This window comes from Thermobia domestica, chromosome 2 (assembly GCF_964235325.1).
Source record: "Thermobia domestica chromosome 2, izTheDome1.hap1.1, whole genome shotgun sequence".
NCBI classification, from domain to species: domain Eukaryota; kingdom Metazoa; phylum Arthropoda; class Insecta; order Zygentoma; family Lepismatidae; genus Thermobia; species Thermobia domestica.
Genome location: NC_137455.1, coordinates 192,587,386 through 192,605,328, shown reverse-complemented (window position 1 = coordinate 192,605,328; position 17,943 = coordinate 192,587,386). Strand labels below are relative to the sequence as shown.

The following is a 17,943-nucleotide window of genomic DNA, read 5'->3' as shown; positions in this document are numbered from 1 at the left end:
TGTACAGTTAATTATAAAATATAGACGCTTACAACGTAAGATTTTATTATTATTGAATTATGTGTCCATTGATATCTTTAAGCAAAGACCAAATACCTATTCTTCATTCTTTTTTATTATCCATACCCATCAGTTCTACTTTCTTTGTTAAATTCAAGTGCCAAATCCCATGTTCCACGGCAGGGTCGTTTCATGTCATGTCGTTTCGAAGAGTTCGAATCAAAATCTACCTCCTCCTCCTTTTGAGGATGGGAAGACAACTTCATAAAGGAGGCTAACGAGATTGAGGAGACATTTCTTTATGTCTGACGTGACAGGCTGGTAGGGGATTGAATTATTGTTATTATTTATATATCAAGAGTCATGTGCTTGCAGTTTAGAAATAATGTACGTAATTTAAAGTTAATTATTTCACGTAGAATGAAGGAACATGACTCGGACTTAGCACCAGGATTTCTCAGCATTTTAAATAATAATAATACATGATACAACTGAAACCAATAGTATTGTATAAATCTAACATAATACAGAAAGGGAGATTTGGGATTTTTTCTGTATAGAATGAATAAATCCACAGAATGAATAGCTAAATTTGGAATCCGGGCAGTTAAAAAACAAGTCATAATATTGGGCTGTTGTCAAGATTTGTGAGAAGCATTGTTACAATAGTAGCTTTGGAGCTAGGATAGAAACATCAGTGATCTTAGTCAACGTGTCAAACCTAGAATTAGGGTGTTTCCTTTCATAGATTTGGTAACTTTCGTTAGTTTGTTCCTCAGTATACTTGTTGTAGGGTCTTGCTGAGGTCCGAAACGCATTATGTGACGAGTGTAACTCCCTTTTCTATCAATTTTTATTTGAAAGACACTTAAACAATATTAATATATGATCAATTATCACAGCGCTAATTAGATCCGAAAAAATTAAATTAACACTTCGTAGACATATTATATTTTAACAAGCATGAAACAAAAAGGATTTTAACTTCGATTTTATATAATAGTAAATACGTATTGTTTTATAGCATATAAAGTTTGTCTTTCCAGTGTATCATTTCATGATTTGTATCTTGCAGACACTTAAACATCCTAACATAGTTGAGGTAAAAGGTGTTATTGAAGATCCAGAAACGCAGCTGGTAATGGAATATGTCGAACATGGTTCACTTCTGGCCTATTTAAGAATGCATCGAGACAGACTAACAGACAAGCAGCTTCTCAAGTTCGCTTATGATGTAGCAAAAGTAAGTTACAACGTGCTTTGTGACAAGTGTGTCTAGTATAATATTTGTTCTTCGCTTATTTTATATACACTTTTATTAAATATATTACCAACTTCAAGAGTGTCTGTTAAAGTTTATTATTCTGTGAAGAAGAATCGTAATTAAGGAAAAAGCCTTTCTTTGAAATTATTAACAGTTTCAATCCACAAATTGATGCAGAATAGTAGTACACTAATGTGGTTATTTACAAAACTCTAATGCAAAAACAGAGTAGCGTTTCTTTCTTCATTTGTAACAGATAGATACAATAATAAATGTAATGTAATTTCTAATGTATGTTGTATTATTTTGTATATATTTCTGATACATTATTTTGTTCCTTCAAATTCAAACTTGATATTTTATTATTCACATTCGTCGTAAGAAAGAAAATAACGCATTTCTTGTATTACTTTTTTTTATAGGGAATGGAGTATCTAGGACGAAAGAATATTGTGCATCGTGATCTTGCAGCTCGTAATATATTAGTAGCTAGTGGGGACCATGTAAAAATATCTGACTTTGGGCTGGCCCAAGTCACTGGAAAAAATCATTACTACATCTTGAAGACAATAAGAAACCTTCCTATTAGATGGTAAATATTTTTTTCGATCGTTTTGCTTCTTCTTTTAATGTTTATTTATTCAGTTAAGTTTGTAATTGTAGTTAATTCATTTTGCCATAGGCTTAATCTGTGTATAAGTGTCATTGTACCAAGTCATAAATCAGCGTATCTTTTGCTGCGTACTATTAAGAAAATAATTTGTGATATGTCATTATAAACTTCATCTTCTCAATATTATATTAATCATAACGTAATTAAAAAAAATATCTTATTTGTAATTACGTAGACAATTACAGACTGGGGAAGCGGGATGCAAGGAACGAAACTTCGGTAACTTTCTCATCTAGTATGATTTTTATTTTACAATAGACTGATTATAAAAGCTTAACATTATTTTCTTGATAATAATGATTGAAGGAGATATTCAGGTGACAAAGAAAATAATACATACTGTAAAAATGCATGTTTCCGCCATATACAGTATATCAAGTTCGGAACACTAATCTGCACTAAATGAAAATGGGTATTCTCAGGAGGATAGATATTGCAGACTATTTCGATTTATAATTTCAAAGGTCCATTTTTCAGCTCTTTACGTACTACTTTTATTGAAGGTTTTGATTATCTCTGAGTAGCCACTTCAGTTCTTTTATTTCTGTAAATAAAATATTTTGGCGCTGAGCTTCTTTTTAGTGGACTTCGTTTATCTTCTACATCGGAAAACAAATATTTGCATGCCAAATGCTCAGGGGTGAAGCAAATTACTCAAGATTTCACTCGATAGTTTCTAGCAGCTAATGAATGATCACCTCTCCTCACAATATGATTTTGGCAGCAATGACAATGTAAATATCCGTAATATATATCAGAGAAAAGAGAATTATTAGGAGGGTTTGCTAAGCACCACGATGAAATTCATTTTGTTTAAACAGTACATAAAAGGTAACCTAACTCAATGCTCCTCATTTCGAGTGAGAACCATTTTCATTAGTCAGAATGTTCTACGGACCACCTTTTCTTGTTCGCTTCGAAAGTGGATTTATCGTTTTTTTTAAATTTTTGAACATATACAACTACATCAGTATTCTTATTTTTGAAATATTATTATTTAAATTTCCTAATTTTATATTAGTACTAGCAGATTGTTCGTCCTTCACTCAGGAAGAATACGTTTCATTTTGGACATAAAGGGCAGTGGGGCTAAATTTGGATTTAAACTGCATCGGAAGTGTCCTTGTTCACCTCAACGACCCCGAAAACTGGGGATTCGACACTAATATCGGTCATTTTCAATCATTGTTATATATCTACCCCTCCCCCAAGATGCACCATTAAAGTGAAATGATAAAAACCATCCCAGGCCCGAAAACCTCTCATGTTGAAAATTTGATCGAGATCGGTCGGGTGGTTAGAGTTATCGAAGTCACAAACATAGTCACTTCACTTTTATATATTAGATTAATAGAAGAAAACTCGTATTTTAGCTTTATTTTTTAATTATTTTTTAAAATAATTGCAGGCTATCGAGAATATATTATAATAAATTATATCAGCTATTAGAATTTGTATAATCTTATCTTAATATGTATTATTTATATACTCTATAGCTGTTTGAGATTCTCACTACAGTGTGTGATATGCAATTCATTTGAATTTTATTACTTCTATCCATTTTGGACACATATTCAATCTAAAATGACCACAGAGTTTGAGAAACACTGGTCTAGCTAATAGAGAGTATGTAGCATAATAGCATCTAACCTATACTTCGAGAATGCAATAAATGTTTTCTTGTTGGATGGTTGATGCTAATTCAGATCTTAATTTTGCGAATTTGAGATTTCGTATTATTCCATCCAAAGTTCTAGGGGTGCATTAAACATTTCATTTGTCCATACAAGTTTAGAAACTTGATATATTATGAGTATTACAAAGCATTACAATTACATACTGATTCTTTTTCGCATAACTAGATACTCTTCTGTTCTCTCTTGGTGGTGAGATTCAAAAATTACTTCCATGGAACAGAATGGAGTACATTTGTGCATAATTTTGACCTTTATTTCCAGAAATAATTCTGCGTAGTAACGTTACCGTGAATATATTGTTTTGGATTGAATGAACCCAAATGAAATTTTTCAAAAGGAATAAAACGATGTCAATGGAAGAAGTAAATATACAACATTAAGTTTCAACTTACTAGTTATATTACTACACTTGATGTTTCAAAACCATTAGAATCGACTTGTGTTCTGCTTTATGAAAATGAAACGGAACGTTGGTTAGTGCTGAATGTATTTTACTACAACAAATCACAATATACTATAAACTGTGGATCTAACTAGTTCATTGTATGAGTAAAAAACTAAATAATAATAATAAAAAAAAAGATGATGATAAAAAAGGAAGTTCCTATGGGAATATTGGCTTTAAAATTGCGTTATCATAGGACTAATCACTATTCGTTTTCGTATTTGTTTTCTTTCTCTTGTCTATCCGTATTTATGCCTGATCAGAAACCTTGTACTGGTTTGAAAATTTGTGTCCTTTTATTGAAGGCTTAAATAACGATAGTTAGTGACCGTAGGAAGAGATATTGAATAATAAGAAATTTGGATGTTAAACTTTCATCCTTTCCATGAAGAAAGGAAAAAAAGTAAATCTTCTTATATATATTTTAATATTTTTATCGTCTTAGATTTCCTTGGTTTTCGGCATGCGAGGAATACTCGTAGATTTACTTGGTTTTCGGCATGCAAGGAATACTATGTAAACTTAAGATGAAATGGAATGAAATAAAATTTCTAGTTTTATGTCCCACGATTATACCCTTGGACTAAAGGTGACGGATGATTAATGAAATTAGATGATATATGAAATAATTGATGGGGTTAGGATGTGAGAGAATACAGAACCTTGAAAAAACCCACGGTTCACCACAATCTCATATGGTCTGGAATCAAACCAGGGATCCCTCATACCAGAGTGAGTCACTATGCTCTCCTATGCAATCTTAAAATTGTAATTCAGTAGCAACTATAAAGTACTTTTAAAACAGCCCTACGTAAAATACTGATCCTTTCACCCGTAACATCTTCGATTCTCTTGTTATCTCTCGTAGCTCCACATCTTCCGCTCTAACGCTAGTGCAAACGTTTCTCCTATACTTTAAAATACTTCTACTTCCTTTCAGCAGATGTTATTACATCTTTTATTTCCTTTGTCTTCAAAATCTCAAAAATCTTAGTCATTCACTACTCCTTCTAAAACACTTATTCTTGTATAACATTCCTTCCACAGGTCAAAATTCGAAATTCTTTCAACGACTTACTGAGGTACAAATTTCTCTTCTCTCTTTCCGCTGCCTTTTATTAAATTTCTCCCTATTCTTCGTCTTATTATTATTATATCCAACTACATGTTCCATTGTATATCCTTCTCCTTAGGACTGTATTCAAATTTCTTTTTTTCCTTCTTCTTCTTTCTTTTAACTTTTACCTGAATTTCCTTTCGACCTGTCTTCCTTGATTTCCTCTTTGATCATCGCAAATTAATAGCTAACTTTCAAATCCGTATCTTTGGCCTATAGGTTTAATTTGTTCTGTTGTCTGTTATGTTAATTTGTTCTGTTTCTTAATACAAGTTGTTTCCTGTTATATATGTATCCAGTTAATACTATCAAACGATCCTGATTCTACATCGTCGGTCCTTTGAGAAGTAGTGTATAGCCGCCCATTGAAGTACTACATTATAGAATGGAATAAGTGAATATCACACTCAACGGCTAGACATTTTAAGGCAAAATAACATGTAATCGTTGTTCTGTTTAATACTTTGCCACTGATGACTGCTCGAATTTTGTGTGAACGGTATTAACTATTTTGACTAGCCCAAATGCGCAAGCGAAATTATAGCTCCCATTAAAACAAAAAACATTATTCAAAAGCAGGTCAGTTTGCTTTGAGATAGAATCTTCGACATTTGAAACATTAACACTCTGTAGTTGATTTATTTTATAGTAAAGTATTCCTTTCAGCAGAGAAGCTATATGAGACGTACGGCGTAGCGTGGGATCCGAACATATAAACTCTCAGTGGGTACTGCCCCAAAGGTGTGTATGTTAACTGTTAGTACCTAAAAGTGATCACAAGTATTTAAATATGAATATTATTGCTATTACTTTTTGCAAATCTGAGAAAATTCTTGTGTTTGAAAATGGTTCCTTTGACGACTTCTATCTAACTCCTGCTCTATTTGCTCTGATGGTTGTTTCTACTTCTAACATATGAAACAGTAATATTCTATAATCATCACATTTACTTTGATTCCTTACTGTCGTTACATTAATTCTTTCATTTTTGTATATGTTTTGAACGCTGGAATGTCTGACCAACATAGGTTCCTTAGCTCATTATATACCTTTGACTCTCTTCATTCGTTACTAACTCAGCACTTATCAAAACTCGAAGCCTTTCTTATCTATAGATTCAGAAGAAGTTATTCAGAATTCAGTCCACAAAGGAAAGGTAAATAATACAGTTGCAATCTTTCCATTTCAACATCGAAAGGCTAGAACGAAGATAAATGTTGCATGATTGCATTAAACAGGGACAAAGACAAATGTACCATTGTGGTTGAACATCTTTATTAGAATATATACAGTCGTAGGGTTTTGCATTGTATCTCTAACTGGAAATATATAGGAAGTCAAACAAAGCACAACTGCAGTATTTATGTTCGCAGTCGCAGAATTGCTTTCTTCAATATACAATATTTTGGTTTTTCACCGCTTATGAATCCCATCTACTGTTTTCTTTGGTTCACATGTCAACTCTTACAAAGACACACAAACATCTAAACTCAACATACACTGATGTAAACATATTTAAGAACAGTTCGTGTACGTTGTTCGGTTTGAACGAAATTCAGACCGCAGAATGCGTATCTGCAGAGGGCAGTCTGAGTGTAGTGTCCGTAGAGGACATGCTCCTAGTATTTTGAAGATCGGCGGACAGCGTGACAAATGTAGTGTATGTGCGTGCCCTCCAGTATCTGCGCGATACATCAGAGAACGCCTGAACAAAAGGATCGTTCGGGTCACCCTAACTGATAGAGCATCTACCAGTGCAGTCAGAGGTATCTGAGTTTATGTTCCTCTGCCGAGGCAAGTTTATATTCCTGTGTTCCTCTCACACGATCACCCCTAACATATAATCACCCCATGGTATCAGAAGAGGCTGTAGGGGTAAGGAGAAAGGAGGGCAGTGGTATTCAGCGATGAGAATTGTTTCTTTCTCACACATAGTAGCGGTTGTGTGCGTGTTCGTAGGTGTGCAGGTGAGTTGGTGAGCACACGGGACCTACACCTAGCTTTCCGGTACAATGGCAATGGGGTAGACATCTCTCTCACTTTTGGTCTTCATAAACGGAAAGATGTCTATCTTAGACTTAATCGTTATCTGTGCGCTGTAGAACTGCATCTTCCAACAAGCTAACTTGCAACTCAGCGTGCTATGTTCATATCTATCTTTTATATCATATCTATCTTTTACTCTAACCTGATAACCGAATCTAAGCATTGTCGAGCACCTGTGGGACATTAAAAGGGGAAACTCGACTGCCATCCGGGCTTCTGTAACGGTCTTCATCCCTGTATGTCAAGATCTAGAGCGAGTGTGGGATACCATATCCCAAACAAATATTCAGCATGCATATGATGATCTTTCTGCCCGAACAACTGCTTATGTGCCTTCTTGGGGTGGGTACACGTGCTTACTGTATGCTTTTGAACACCCGTATACCCTGTATAACATGTTCGTGATGTCCCATAAGAGCCTCGTTCGGACTACTACAACCTACCACCATTATTATCTTTTTAATGTGCTGACTTTGGTCCAGATTTTAAATTTGTACTGGATGTCTCGGAAATATCACGTTCTTATATTAATAGGTTTGACTGTAAGATTTAAATACAATAATGGGTTATATTATGTTGAGGAAGGTGTGCTAGGATACGCTGTAATAGTAAACTGAAATAGTTCTTTATGTTTCTTAAAACGCCCAAGAAGTTCGCGTAAGGGTGGTTTTGTATTAATTCTAATTAGGAATTACCAACAAAATTATGGTAAACCCCAGTAAATTTGCACATTATCACAATAGCTGGAGAATAAATCGTGTGTGAATAATCAGATGCGTATTTCTAATGTAAGGTGGTGAAATTGGGAAAAATGTCAATGATGAACTATCGTCAGACATTAATTGTGCTTTTTAGGTAAGTAAAGCTCGCGCGATTGTTACCTGCGAAATGTAGTTTAAAATATAGAGATCGATGACACGCGTACCAATTTAGAAATGGGTAGTTACAATTAAACAAGAACCTCGTTCTTTCTCTGCAGCTAATGAAGTAATTCTCTTAGCTTGTAACAATAATATCACTTAAAATCTGTACAAGCAGTTAATGGTATGGTGAACCAAATACCAATGTCAATAAATAATCATCTTTGTATTCTGTAGGAAACCAAGTAATCTTGATATTCAAAATGGTAGCGAAAATGATTCGTGTCTATTGTGATAAAAACAGATGTTTTGAGCACTTGTGTAGCTGCAGGTCATATTACACGTATATTGATTATGTCTCAAAAGAAAAGATATTGAAAATTAACAAAATGTGTTTTTAAAGTGCTTTCAACAAAACCTCAAAGTAAATGTCTCACAATCTTCTCAGTTTCTGTTAAATACAGTAAAGCGAGTTTCGTTTCATGTTCACTTAATGTCATCATCATCATTATCATAGGTATTCTGCCACTATTGGCAGGTCACTTGCTGCAACTGAGAAGCTTCCATGCTCCACAGTCTTCCGCTAACCTCGTCGTCTTCACGTATGATTTTTACGTTTTGATATCATCCAATAAGTGTATTCTTCGTCTCCTCTCTCTCTTTCCTTCCACAATATCCTCTAACACTTCCCTCATTATACAATTTCTTCTTACTCAGTGTCCCAATCAGTTTCCTTCCTCTTCTTAATAATATCTAAAATTGTTCTTTTCTCCCCCACCATTTCTAAGATCCTGTCATTCGTTTTCCTCTCGACTCAGCTAATTCTTCCTATTCTTCTCCACTCAATGTATAATAAAACAAAACAATGCTATTACAAGTTTTTTTCTTTCTTTCTTTTTAACAGCAGTGTATATTAAAAGTGATTCCGATTCCGTATGATAGTGAAAGTGTAAAGCCCGTTATATGTTATACCGCGTTGCCATATTGGTTGCAAAGTTACTTACGCGAGCAAAGTTTATCAACTACGTTATTCTTCTGATTTTCTTTAGATTAGACTTGAAACACGCAGCTTATTTTATGCACATGGTGTCATGAAGTTCATCTTCCTAACCATATAAAATTCGGCATGATTGTGAATAGTTCTTTTGCGAAATATTCCCAAGTTTTCTATCAGATATGCATATTTATTATTCTGACTAAATGTATTTTTGCACATTTCTTTTTTGTTCATCTTCACTGATTTTGAAAGATAATGATACAACATTTATAAAAATATGTTAAACAAAATAAGGAAGCAAAATAATAATAAATTACGGAGACCTCTTAGATAATTTTTCGTGTACAGTTTATTGGTTTGATGAAATTACATACGTTTCTGCTTTTCTTGATAGGTATGCACCAGAAAGCTTACGTGATGGAAAATTTTCATCACAGTCAGACGTGTGGTCGTATGGTGTCACTCTCTTTGAAATGTTTTCAAGAGGAGACGACCCACAACTTCCTGACTGCCCAGATGACCATGATCAGCATCGACTACTCACGGCACTGGAGAGTGGAATCCGCTTCCCTTGTCCATCGAATTGTCCGTCTATTATTTACGCAGGATTGATGATTCCTTGCTGGAATTTAGACTCTCACAAGCGAAGAACATTCACACAACTTTGTCAAGACATCAAAAAGCTTGAATCACAAATGTGAACAGATCAAAATTAATTTGAGAGAATATTTTTTTTTCATTATTCCTATTTTTTAGTGCCATATGAGAGTTTTCAGTCATCTTGGTACGACAGCGCAGCGAGCTTATGAATTACAAAAGTGAAGAAACCTGCCCACTATAATTGTAAGTGTTCTGCAATGGTAGTGCTCCATGTATTTTGTAATTAATTACTAAGCAGAGGTGTACAGATCCGATGGTTAAAATGGGAGTTATAATACTGGGATACTGAAATTATTGCTTTTATATTAGTATACATCACAAGTTGTATAAGCTAAGTTAGAGGTGATTGCATACGATTTTATCTTTTTACTACTTATGCGTTCCTCTAATGAAGCAGTTAATAAATTAGACTTAGTTATATATTTTTCCTTTATAAAATACAAGATAGTTGGACATTAAGTGTTATAAACGCAAATCATGTTGTTTATAGTCCTTATTCGAGTTTAATTCAGTTGTGATTCGAAAAGCTGAAAACTATGCGTGGGTGGGGTTTTAAATTAAACTCATTCATAATCCGCCTAACAGGTTCAGTGGTAGAGGGCGCTTTCCTTCAAATACGTTTGTAAGTTTGCTTTTGAAACTGATTTCATCGCACTAACTCTATAAAGAACGAACATGAAGAAATGTGGTTTCTTCACTACGTTTCCTTCACATTTTCGTTCCACCAATTTTGTCATCATTCATTTGCAGTTAATATCTATTTTAGCGTAAAGGGAATAGCACTAGGAAATCGCACCTGAGCGCCCGTGCCGAAGGCGCGTATACAAACCATATAAACATGAGAAAGTTCATTTATGAGTTGCGTGAATGACAAGCTCATTGCTGTTTTGTTTTGTCAGTTAAATGGTCACGCCTCGTACAGAACTAACAGTGAATGACTGCCTTAAATTTCTCTTCCCAGTGAGAGTTCGTGTGATTCAGATCCCACAGTCATGTGTCGGGTCGTGACTCATATAGCCTCGGTGCTGAAAGGAGACGTTAAACTAAAAAAAAAAAAAAAGTTCAGGAATTTTCCTTGATGTGACTTGACTTAAGGTATCAAAACCCTCTAAAATTTTCGATCCATCTGATCAGAGAAATGAGTACACTTTCTCTCCCAGAGAAGTTAATTACAATCTAATACTTTCAGAAATGAATCGGCAATTTTACAGGAGTTTCTAAATATATTTCAGTCCAGTTTCGGATATGCGAGCGCGGTATGCACTCTTCCTTAAAATTATCCTTCCATTATAAATTATGTAAAACAATGGTTTAAAAAAAATATGTGCTCTTCCTAAATGTGACTTTCTTCCTCATTTATTGCTAATTGCTGGGATGTTTCAATCCATGTTTTGTTGAAGGTTTTGACTAAATGTTGTGTTTTGTTCATAGACAGATTCTAGTCCATTTACGTAACTAAGCAAGGTCACTAAATCAGTAGGTCAGGAATAGGAAGTCAGGATTACTTCTTACTCTTGTGGTTCCGGTAAGAAATTGGAAACCAAGGAGCTGGAGGAAAAGACCAGATGCGAATTAAGCTTACGAATGCCTCACATACTAAAAAGAATAATTATAACTTAATTTTTTTAATTATCCATTTCCACATGTCCATTAATAGTCCTTCGATTGATTTTGTGTTACTTGAAAAGATTAGGTCGTTGACAAATTAATACATTAAAACGCAAGTCCGAGCTAGACTTCGGCAGCGACGGCAAAATTGTAAATACCCTTGTTCAGATTTATTGCTTATTTGTTAAGATATCCTTGAAAAACTTACTTCCAGAATATAACGAGGGTTTTCATAAGTAGTAATTAACATTCATGCCAAAAATGATTTTAAATGTACCTAAAAACCCTGAGTTTTTAGACCCGACTACTGAATAAACACCTGGGTCATTGTTAATTAAAATGTGCTGATAAATTCCTGGCGCATTTCTAGTGGCATTGATAAATTTACGTGATCATTTCCTTTATCAGTAGATGGCCCCCATAAAACTAAACCTTAGTCTTTGTAACTCACAAATAATTAGGCAACCAGATAGTTCATGTGTAAGTGAGTTATGACTGGTCAATGCAGTTTTCTGATAACTTGAGGTTACCTCATGATGTTGAATCAACATCGACAAGCAAATCCAAGAAGTACTCTGATCATTTGGCCAATACAAAATTTTCACTTTGCAGCAGAATTCCAGTGTTGCAAAATTCACACTTAAATGAATGAAACCCAAAAACCAAAGCACTTTCTTAGTACATCTGTCACGACCGTATAAGAAGTTACACATTGCCTTGGTTTAATTATGTTAGAAATTTGAAATTCATTTAAAAATAAATAAGTAAATGAAACAATTGTGTTGTGTCAAAATATGGAATTTTTTGTGTGCTTATTATGCGTAACCATTACTTTTTTATTTTTTATAACTGATTCAGGTCATATATTATACTTGAATCTTATCAAATAATTGAATTAATTTTATTTAACTAATAATGTATATTTATGCGTTATCTTACATTACATATAGAATATTAATTGATGTGGGAAACCTTACAAAAGGAGAAAGAAAATCATAAAACTAGCCAACATTAGTTTATGAAATTAGGATCAAAATATGTTCCGTGATTGTGAACGTTTTCGGAATATTTTGTTAGCCAAAAATGTGATTATTTTAAATTGTATATTACAAAATAGTTTATTATCAAAAAGAGAGAGTTAGATATTAAAGTTATAGGAGCAAACTTGTGTTGAAAGTCTGCTTTTTGATTGTACGAGAGTAAGTCAATAAGTATCTGCAATCAACTTTTATTATTTATTACCAGAAGAGTACAGTGCTTTTATTCATATCATTTTTCAACATAGTTACCCTGCTTTTCAATGTACCTGGTACACCTTTGCACAAATTTTCCGATGCCCTCTGCAAAAAAAAAAAAAAAAAAAAAAAAAAAAAAAGGTTTTTGGTTGCGCAGCAAGCCAAGAATGTATCACCTCCTTCACTTGTTGATCGGAACTGAATCGATGGCCTCGAGGTCATCTTTAAGTGGACCAAACAGAGGTAATCCGACAGGGCGAGATCAGGACTTGTCATGATATTCCAACACCTCGAAACTCAGCTTTTGAAGAGTTTAAGCGGTGTGGCGGCGGTATGTGGACGCACCTTGTCATGCAACTTAAGAACACCTTTCGACAGTCTACCTCTGCATTTATTACGAATTGCAGGCTTCAACTTGCTTACCAGCGTATCATATATCTTTAACTGTTTATTGTTGACCCTTTTTCCAGTTAATGTTCCAGGATTGGCCCTTTAAGTCCCAAAACACTGTGAGCATCACTTTTCCTGCAGAAGGTTGACTCTTGAATTTCTTCTTGGCGGAAGATCCGGGTTGCTTCCATGCTATGCTCTGGTGTTTGCTCCCTGCTTTAATGTGATTAATCCACTTTTCATCTCGCCTTCGGTGCGAGCGGTCCCGGGTTCGATTCCCGGTGGGGTCACTCGGTCGAAAAAGTGTAACACGCTTTTTCAGGCCAGCCAATCTGAATGAGGTTTTCCTGGGTTTTTCTCATTCACACCAGGCAAATGCCGGAGTGGTACCTAACTTATAGGTCCCAGGCCGCCTCCTTCCCTCCCCAATCCTTTCTTCCTTTCCCCGGATTGTGTGCTCGCCGAGGGACGTCATCCCTCAAGTCGTGACGGGCTAAATGGCCTTAGATGCCGAAAGCCCAGAAATCTAAATCCTAAATCCTAACCACTTTTCATCTCCAGTGATTTGCCTGAGAAACTGTTTACCTTCGTTAGCATAACAGCCCAGTAGGTACTGACAGATTCTCACATGGTTTCACTTGTGCTCTTATTCGAGTTTTTTCGGAACCGATCTCGCACAGACTGTGAAAGTTGAGCGTGTTATGCGAGATGTTATATGCAGAACCATGACTAATCTGCAAATGAGTGCCACTTCATCAACGGTCACTCGTGTGTTATTGAAAATCAAGGCACGGACTTGTTCAATAATGTCATCAGTTGTTGCTATAGCTGTATACCTTGCTCTTTTCTCATCCTTCACGCTTGTTCAACTACTTTTGAACTGTTCAGTCCACTAGTAAACACTTTCCTGTGACAACACACTGTCCGCGTATTGTGCTAAAAGTCTTCTGTGAATTTCCGCTCCGGGTACACTTTCACACCGCAAAAAACGCATGATAGGACGCTGTTCTTCTTTGGTACTCACAGAGAGTGGCTCGGTCATCTTTACTTTGCAACAGCGCAAAGCAAACTGATGTGATAATACTGCAACCTATCACAGACGAAGCCAACAGTAACATTTAACGTCTGGTTAGTACACAATGCCGTAAAGCCAACCTGGAAAGAAATATAAAAAATATTGCAGTTATTTATTGACTTATCCTCATACAATGTAATTCCTGTTACAGAAACCAGTGATAGTTATTGCTCGATTAAAATGGCGTTACAAAACTTAAGTTTTCTGTAATGCAGTGTTTCTATTTTTCAATTTAAGTGTAATGAGAGAATAATAATACGGAGTTGGAACATGGCCAAGAAGGTAAACCAAACTCTATATCCCTGTATTATTTTTTCATACTTATTGAATTCGCTGTAAGAATTACGCTGCTGTTTGTAATTAAAAAAGAAATATTTTAAGATACGTATGAGTACGAAGTTATTCTGTTGCTACGTTAATGAGTCTAGTGGTATTGCACTTAAAAAGAAGACGTTTCAATAGGTTAAGTTTTATAATCATCAGTTTATATCTTAGTTCTTTAGATATGATTTGTAGTACCAGGTATCGTGTTCAGATTTATTATCTCAGTTTAAACTGAAGTATCTTTTTTTTGTATTGAAATATATTGTAATAGTACATGAGTTTCTTACGTAGTCTCTTAGATTGATGCTTGGTATAATGGCGAACTAGAATCTTTGCAATGTTTAGTAATATGCCGCTCTTACTATCACTTTCAATAATGCCGCTATGAGAGACAAAAAAATTATGAATGAAGATTTTATTTAGTGTTTAGTGAATGAGAGTTGTAGTAATGAAGGAAAAAATACAATGTAACAATAAAAGTAATTTTAATGAAATGATAAGTCAGGTACGTGATGTCAAAAAAATAAAAAAAAAGTCTGTACACCTCACCCTATAATCGTTAATTTTACTTGTGGTGCTGTATACATTTACACACAATAATCTCGTCTGGCTTCTAGTCATTATTTTTAAATATTTTTACGTATCTTTTCCTCTATAATGTTTTTAAACTAACAAAATGCTTCCTATGTTATTAACAATTCTTAAGACAACAAAAATCGACACATTTACTGCTGCTGTCATTATAAGTGTATATGCAAAAATTCGCTTCAGTATTCTGATATACTTTTTTCATTATTATTACTATTGTGTATACATTTCTCCTTATATTTATACGAAAGGATTTTTTTTATCGTATGCCTAATTTTATGGGGAACAAGAAAAGGTATGTATTTTATGGGTACTGTTAGTCACGTGATCTGTGGAATGATATTGTTCTTAGGTGCTACAGCTTCATATATGATTACGTAATGATTAAAAAGATATATTAGGGTGTCAGATCATCTGTATTTTACCCACATTTTCTCCTGATTCCAGATCAGTTACTTAACGAGAGTATTTTTTCTGAGCGCTAGTACTTTACCATTTTCTCAAATTTTAATTGGTCTTGTAAAGGAATTCGTCAATTATATGAAACATGTTCTAAATTCTATGTTGATGATTAGATTTAAAAATTCAAATTGTAAATGTACAAGATATTTTAAATTAATATTGAAGAAATTTGAAAATAAATGTATCTTTTAAAAGATAAAGGTAAAGAAGTTGACAATATTGGAGTACTTTAGATAATACTTACAAAATCTACTGCAGGTTTGAAAACGTAGCGGCTATGTTTTCTTAACCTTGGGAAGCAAGGCAGTCCCGAATGAATACATGCACGCAATTTCCTAAAAACGTTTATATGGAACCTTTGTTTTTCACATAACACCAATGTAAGCAAAGTTTCATATTTTGCGTTTTTATATCACTATATTCCTCCATAGTGTTCCTTTGGCTAACACCAAATTTTTAACGCACGTGCTATCTGTACGCGTGATTCCCAGTTCAGTACTTAATGGCAAGGTCGGTAAGTCGGATAACACCCTAGTGATAACATGGATCTCTCTTTAAACAGAAGATTTTTTCTGTAGCCTAGGTGCTGAAAGGGTGGTAAACAAAAATTAATATGTTAATCTATTTCGCTGTGAAACATGTGTTCGGCGTAAAATTTTGAATGCAGATATTCGCATTTCTCAAGATATACTCACATTGTTATATGGTATGCAATAAATATATGCTGTGGACTTACAAATATCAAAATTATTTCATTCTCTAATATTTAACATTAGTACATGATTGCTTTTACACTTTTCAATCCGTTGGTCTGCCTACGCGAACTATGTTGTAGTATGAAATTGTCTAGACAATTAAAAGTGACTACATATTAATGGGTACATTTTATTGTTGTTAACGCAAGTTTTAGCATACGAATGGAAATTTTGCAAGAACTGGAAATATTCGTAATAAATACTGTGTATTTATCTAAGTAATACGTACAATCGCAATGACGTTAAACGACCTGCTATTTTTGAATAGCACGATCCATTTTTCCAAAGTTGAAGGATTTACTAAATAATTTGCATAAAATAAAACAGCAAATTAATGAACCAGCAGCAGTAAAAACGAACAAATGCTTCGAAAATGTCATAATAACATATTATATCTTATCAACTGAACTGCATCTTGGTAACTTTTTATAACTGAACTGCATCTTGGTGCTTTATGTATAAAAGAGAACAAAAATTATTGTAACAGAATTGATGTTTTTATTCATGTTGTTGATAATGTGAAAGTACAATTAAAAAGATGCTGAGTGTGTTGTGTACAATTAAAGAGATACTTGTTGTGTTTTGTAGAGTTTAAAAAAGAAAAAAAGAAATCTTTTTTGTGACTAACATTTGCGGTGATGAAGGTGGGTGTTGTACAAATGAAGCCAAGTACCAAAGTTACGAGAAATTGTAATCCTCTGTTAAGTATAGGAGAGAGGACCAATAGAAAGCTTTAGTGTATTATTAATTTGAAAATTTGTTTTCTATTTTAAATCTTTTATATTGTTTTTGAGCTGTTTTCAAAAAAGAAAAAATTCCTATACATACACTCAACACAAAAATTGCATACTGGCTTATTGCTCAAATTTGTAATCATATTTTCACTTGTGGTTGTAGTTTTATTTTTCACAATAAAAAAGTATAGGTATATATGATTTTGTGAGTGTGTGTGTTGTTTTTATGTAATGTTTACCCATTTCTTTTGCGCAACAAAATAATTTCGTGGTGTTGTGGTTAATTGTTATATTTTGTTTCTTTTTTAAATCAGTGATGCATGGTGAGCTGGAAGCGAGAGGAGATTGGAAAATATTTCGTATCTATTCCGGAAGATTATTTTCTACCATGATTTCTGGTTAGAAGTATAGTAATTGCATGCTAAACATATGTGAGGGCTCATGTTGAAACATCATTGCATCCACTTGATTGAGTATTCTTACTTCGTTTCGATTGAGAGACGAATAGAAATTTAATACTTTGCTACATTGGCAGTCCGTGACTAAACTCAGCGCACCACATACCTGGCGCAGCGCAAAACAAAGTAATCATTTACTTGCAAATTTCCGTGGTTATGTATTTATGATGGATTGCATAACTAATAACAGTATTTCAATGGATTGGATGTTGCACAATTATTGCAGGATTCTGGGTGTTTTCATTTTGACTCATTGCCGTGGCCACATGTCATTCAAGAGAATATGTTCTGCACTTTCTAGGTATATATACACCGTAGAAAATACTGTGCTTCTGTATATTTTCAGAACTGAGATGATATGATGTCAAAACACGATTTTAGCAAAAGTCATTTTAAATTTAAGCTCTGTTACAAAGGCACGTAAATATGTAGAAATATTAATGGGTTAAGTGTGAGAGAATACTCACTGTATCGTTTTTTGCAATTATATTATGAAAACTTACGTTTGGAAGATAAGGAAGGTCATTTATGTCATTCTGCTGTTAACGACGAAGA

General features: G+C 34.1%; 1 protein-coding gene across 3 annotated transcripts in view; it reads left to right on the top strand.

Moving 5' to 3' along the window:
* Nucleotides 1-17,131, top strand: part of hop (tyrosine-protein kinase hopscotch) — a 79,550-nt gene extending 62,419 nt beyond the window's left edge. For all 3 annotated transcript variants that reach the window (XM_081748359.1, XM_081748360.1, XM_081748361.1), the window contains exons 16-18: nucleotides 1,076-1,243; nucleotides 1,687-1,856; nucleotides 9,494-17,131. In XM_081748359.1, coding sequence (XP_081604485.1) covers nucleotides 1,076-1,243; nucleotides 1,687-1,856; nucleotides 9,494-9,800 — 645 coding nt within the window. In that variant the 3' untranslated portion in view covers nucleotides 9,801-17,131. The remainder of the gene's footprint in view (nucleotides 1-1,075; nucleotides 1,244-1,686; nucleotides 1,857-9,493) is intronic.
* Nucleotides 17,132-17,943: the final 812 nt, after the last annotated feature.